At 44.4% G+C, this 6,000-nt stretch overlaps 1 protein-coding gene across 3 annotated transcripts in view; it reads right to left on the reverse strand.

Annotated features, from left to right (window-relative positions):
• The window catches only part of USP14 (ubiquitin specific peptidase 14), a 57,437-nt gene extending 51,843 nt beyond the window's left edge, over positions 1 to 5,594 (reverse strand). For 2 of the 3 annotated variants that reach the window (XM_010354892.2, XM_030925781.1), the window contains exons 1-2: positions 5,260 to 5,594; positions 535 to 680 (exon numbers count right to left, since the gene is read on the reverse strand). In XM_010354892.2, the coding sequence (XP_010353194.1) occupies positions 535 to 680; positions 5,260 to 5,275 (162 nt within the window). In that variant the 5' untranslated portion in view covers positions 5,276 to 5,594. The remainder of the gene's footprint in view (positions 1 to 534; positions 681 to 5,259) is intronic. The other variant, XM_030925782.1, reaches the window with a different exon arrangement.
• Positions 5,595 to 6,000: the final 406 nt, after the last annotated feature.

A 6,000-nucleotide genomic window follows, 5' to 3' on the forward strand; every position in this document is an offset into this window, starting at 1 on the left:
TTCCTTAGTAAACTAATGCAGGAACAGAAAAGCAAACCGCATGTTCTAATTTTAAGTGGGAGCTAAATAATGAGAACACATAGACACACAGAGAGGAACAACAGACACTGGAGCTTACTTGAGGGGTGGAGAGTGGGAGGAGGAAGAGGATCTTAAAAAAAAAAAAACAACTACCTGTCAGGTACTATGCTTAGTACCCGGGTGATGAAATCTGTATATCAAAACCCTGCAACACAGGTTTACCTATATAACAAACCTGCACATGTATCTCAGAACCTAAAAGTTAAAAATAAATAAAAGTAAAAAGAGTTTTAAAAGGATGTTTTTATAATACAGTATAGTGTTGTGAAACGGCTACCATGTTTCTCCCTTACTCTAACATGCATAAGACAGTTTAAACCCCATAGATGACATATTCTCATCATATAAAAAAGCACTTCAAATGCTACATTAAAATTAAATACATTTTCCAGTGTTATTTTTCAAAAAGTATACAATAATAGTAACGTGATGAAAATTTGGACTATATTTTACCTTTAGAGTTCCTCCTTTCACCATAACTTTCTGTCTGGCAGGCTGGACTCCAGTCAATGCAAACAGCTGAGCCTTGAACACCATTGGAGGTTCATCAGTATTCAATTCTACACCTTCAAATTTCTCCTTTCCCCATTTTACAGTAACTGCAAACAAAATCACAATTTTTTAAATTAAAAAATAAAAAGAAAAGAATTACAGACCCTTAGAAGATCACCAATTAGGCAGTTATCAAGAGTCAAAGTATGTCATTCATCTTTCTATGCCCATAATGTCTACCTAATCAAGAGCAGCATGCATGCAGTAGGTGCTGAATAAAATTTCACTGGATCAAACCTAACTTCTCATTTCATAGTTAAAGAAACTGAGACTTCAGCAGGCTGGGAGTGGTGGCTCACGCCTGTAATCCCAGTACTTTGGGAGGCTGAGGCAGGCAGATCACAAGGTCAGGAGTTCGAGACCAGCCTGTCTCTAATAAAAATACAAAAATTAGCCGGGCATGGTGGCAGGTGCCTGTAATCCCAGCTACTCAGGAGGCTGAGGCAGGAGAATCGCTTGAACCCAGGAGGCGGAGGTTGCAGTGAGCCAAGATCGCGCCACTGCACTCCAGCCTGGGCGACAGGGCGAGACTCCAGCTCCAAAAAAAAAAAAAAAAGAAACTGAGACTTCAGAGAAGTAGATTGATTTGCTAATGTCAAAAAAATTGGTTAATAAACTCCCAAGTCTTCTGAATCCTACTCCAACAATAAGATTATATCGAAACATTTCCCAAAATGATGTTTTGCAGCCCCCACAATGTGTTGAATTGAAGAATCATTCATATCAGCACACAGCATTGGAAAAGAAGAGAGAGAAAAAGGTTAGATAGTTTAAGAGAAGAAAAAAAATCCTGAGAGAATAAAGCACATCTAGAACAACTTAAGGAATACAGATTCTGAGTCATAAGAAATGTGGGAGAATTGAAAAGCGTCATTTCTGGACAAGAGGTGCTCGATTAAGAAAAAATCCAAAGACATATCTAAAGCATTTAAAAATATATAGAAATCCCACTTCACAGCCATTAGAATGGCTATTCTTTTTAAAATTTAATAGAAAGTAACAAGTGTTAGCAAAGATGTGGAGAAACTGGAACACTTGTACACTTCTGGTGGGAATAAAAGTAAACATAGAATTACCATATCATCCAGCAATTTCATTTCTGGGTATACCCTGAAGATCGGAAAGCAAGGACTCAAACAGATACTTGTACACCCATGTCTACAGCAGCCATTATTCACAACAGCCAAAAAAGTGGGAGCAACTCAAGTGTCCATCAACAGATTAATGGACAAAGAAAATGTGGTATATACATACAATGCAATATTATTCAACCTTAAAAAGGAAAGAAACTCTTACACATGCTACAACATGGATGATTCCGGTTATATGAGATACCTAAAGTGGTCAAATGCATACACACAAAAAGAGAATGGTGTTTGCCAGAGGATGTGGATGAAGGTAATAGTTGTAAAACAGTGTGAATATACTTAATGTTATAGAACTGTACATGTAAAAACCATTAAAATGGTAAACTTTATTACATATATTTTACCAAAATAAAAAATTTCAATCAGCCTCATAACATAGCTAACTTTTGAAATATATTTTTTAAAACCCAAAGATATATATTGGTTCCACTGAAAACTTTATAACTTTTCAAAAATAAGAATCTCACAACTGTTAACTGCTTTCTAACTCCTGAAATCAGAATTTGAAAACCTCATCCAGACACCAAATCCCAATTCTATCATCAGTTCAATGAATATGTTGAGCATTCAGTTAATGACAAGCCCGGTACAAAACATTGGGAAGGCTCTCCATAAACTTACAGCCTAATAGGGCGGGGGGGGGGGGGGGGGGAGTAATTAACAATATAAGTATTATAAAGGCTACAGCAACAAAGTGGAATGCTTCATAAATGAGGAAAGATTCCCTGGATGAAGTATTAACTTCTGAGTTATCACTATCATTTTGAATCTCAAAGAAAAGATTAAGTGTTAGAGACTAGGAGAGAACAGAAGTATTCCCAGAAAAGAAGGAAAACATTCCACAGCAATAAAGCAACATGGTATGTTCTAAGATGTAAGTAATTAATTACCAGAGAAAAGGGAAAGCAGCAGTAGATGAAACTGGAAGCTGACTAAGGATCAAGTTATGGAAGATAAGTCATCCTAAAACACCCATAAAGAGACCAGGCACGGTGGCTCATGCCTGTAATCCCAGCACTTTTGGAGGCTGAGGCGAGTGGATCACCTGAGGTCAGGGGTTCGAGACCAGCCTGGCCAATACGGTGAAACCTTGTTTCTACTAAAAATACAAAAATTAGCTAGGCATGGTGGCAGGCACCTGTAATTCCAGCTACTCGCGAGGCTGAGGCAGGAGAATCGCTTGAAACCAGGAGGTGGAGGTTGCAGCGAGCCAAGATTGCGCCATTGCACTCCACACTGGGCAACAAGAGCAAAACTCAGTCTCAAACAATAAAAAAATAAATAAAACAAAACACATAAAAGCTTTATATTGTAGGCAATGTGTAATTCCTGAAAGGCTGTCATAAAGGCCACTTTGGTCTGTTTTTTGTCTTGCAGAAGCAGAGAAATCGGGCTTGAAGAGGGCACACTGTAATCACCGAAATAAACTAGAAGCATATTACAATAGTACAAGCTAAAGATGCTACAGGATTAAACCAAAACAGTACTAGAAATAAAGGAGAGGAAACTACCTGAAATTTACTGCACTATTGCCATGAGCAAGTTACTTAAAACTTTTTGCTTATGCTTACAAGAGGAATTACACCAGTATCACAGGATTATGTTGAAGATTAAAACAAAGCAATATATACAAAACCCTAACTCTGTAAGAGGCACAGGTGTGTGTTTATTTTTAGAGACGGGGGTCTTGCTCTGTCACCCAGGCTGGAGTGCAGTGGCGTGATCACAGATCACAGCACCCTCTAACTCCTTGGCTCAAGTGATCCTCCCAACTCAGCTTCCCGAGTAGCTGGGATTAAAGGCACACACCATGGCCCCTGGTTTTAATTTTTAATTGCACTTATCCTTAACCATTTAATAATTTAGATATGTAATTTTTTTTCTTTTCTCGAGATGCAGTTTCGCTTTTTTTCACCCAGGCTGAAGTGCAATGGTGTGATCTTGGCTCACTACAACCTCCGCCTCACGGTTTCAAGCGATTCTCCTGCCTCAGCCTCTGAAGTAGCTGGGATTACAGGCGCCCGCCACCACTCCCGGCTAATTTTTGTATTTTTAGTAGAGACGGGGTTTCAACATGTTGGCCAGGCTGGTCTCGAACTCCTGACTTCAAGTGATCCGCCCGCCTCGGGCCTCCCAAAGAGCTGGGATTACAGGCGTGAGCCACTGCGCCAAGCCTACATACTTAATTTTCTACTAAATCTTATGAAATAGTACTTAAAATGTTCTCTCCATTTTAATATAGAGCTTTTTGCTGACCCTCAAAATACAGATTATCGATATGGAGAGGTCAAAGGAAGGAACCTTTCCCTCATTTGAGGGATGAGGAAAAGATCTGATTAAATATTTAAGATAAAGCTCAAATTTTAAAGAAGAAACTTTGGTCAGCGCTGGCATTTTTTGAGGAAACATAGGGGTTTTATGTGTGTGAACCTACTGGTGTGTTTAAGTATTAGAATATTTCAAGAGTCATTCTACTGTTGTTATGGCTTTAGAAAGGGGTTGGGCAATCATTAAGAAGTCGATTCAAGATTCTAGACCATCAAGAATCCACCTTGAGATCAAACAATACTCTTATTCGTATCATGCTTTGTAAATGCTGAATCTTCAATTAAGGAACTGTGACAGAATAAATAGGGATGGTCAATGAATCACACATCTACAGCCAACTGGAGACACCACACATATTTTAGGTGCCATTTTGAATAAGGCTAGGGAGCAGCAAGGTCCATTCTCTAAGTAAAAGTGATCCCTGGCCAGTACCTTGGACTGTCAGCAAGCAAAAAACACAAGCCCTTGTCAAATGCCAACCAAGAAATGACACCCCGGGGATACGTGTATTCATCTACTTCTGAAAGCTCACACCATGTTTCGGATAGAGAAATCCAATGCAACGTCTGATGAAACGAAAACGAAGCAAAAAGGTTTACAATCTGCCTCGGGACAAAACTAAAACTGGTACCAAAGGGGCGGTCGAACAAAGGCAAGGGACAAGAGAAGGGCGAAGGGCGACGAAGGGCGGCGAACGCCGCTTGGCAACCCCAAGAAGGATGAAGGCTCACCTTCCATCCCGGGTCCCTCCTTCCCTCCCGTTCTTCCCCGCTCCCTTCCACGGCGACCACTGAGAAGCCCAAAGGAATCGCCCTGCACCTCCAGCCTGGTGCCCAGCGCCTCAGGACACACCCTCACTTTCACCGCACACCAGAGCAGCGTCAGAAACTATTCTGCAGCGTCACGACTTTGAGAGGCTTCCCCATCTCCACTCCCCCCATCCATCGGCGAACGGCGCTCCCCTGCCACGCAGGGCTCCAACCCAGCCCGGAGAGGGGTAGGTGCCAGGGTTGTCTCCGCACCGCCGGCCCCGCGCACCCCACCCCGACCCCTCCCGGCCCATGCCCGGCGCCCGCCAGTGCAGGCCAGGCCTACGCGGAGGCCTAGCGCCGGCCCAGTGTGCTGCGCGCTAGGCCAGGACGGGGCTCACCGGAGTAGAGCGGCATGGCGGGGCGCGGCGGGGCGCGGCGGAAGGCGGCGGCGCAGGAGGGCTGGGCCTGACAAGGGCGGCGAAGAGACAGAGACCAGAAGCAGCTGCGGCGGCGTCCGACGCGGAGGCGCGGTGGCGGCGGCTTCGGTGCGACGAGAGTCTCATTCAAACCGGCCACTGGCGATGACGCAGCAACACGCAGCACACCCGTGCAGCCCCGGAGCGACTGCAGGGAGGAGATAGGGCGGCAGGGCCAGGGCGGGGCCTGGAGGTGGCGAGAGGAGGGAGGAGGGGGAAGGCGGTGGAGGGGTGGCGGGAAGGAAGGAGCCAGCAAGGGAGGGACGGGCTCTGGGCCCCAGTCACAGCAGCAGGTGCGCGCCTGCGCACTGCCGCCCACCGCCCTGCGCCCACTGGCCACGTGGTCTTGGCGCGGCCCAGCCCTGCGGCAGATGAACTGGGAACTTGGTATCCCACTTGCTGTCTGAGGCTGAGGCGGGAGAATCGCTTGAGCCCAGGAGGTCGAGGCTGCAGTGAGCTGTGATCGTGCCACTGCACTCCAGCCTGGGCGACAGAGTGAGACCCTGCCTCAAAATAAAATAAATAAAATTAGTGGTTGTAAAGTCAGAGGTGTTTTGAATCCCATACTAGCTAGCTGTATGATGTCTGCAAACCTCAGTTTTCTTGTTATTCACCCACACCTCATTTTACTGCGGTTTTTTTTTTTTTTTAAATAAATTGAAG

This window comes from Rhinopithecus roxellana, chromosome 21, assembly GCF_007565055.1.
Source record: "Rhinopithecus roxellana isolate Shanxi Qingling chromosome 21, ASM756505v1, whole genome shotgun sequence".
In the NCBI taxonomy this organism is placed as follows: domain Eukaryota; kingdom Metazoa; phylum Chordata; class Mammalia; order Primates; family Cercopithecidae; genus Rhinopithecus; species Rhinopithecus roxellana.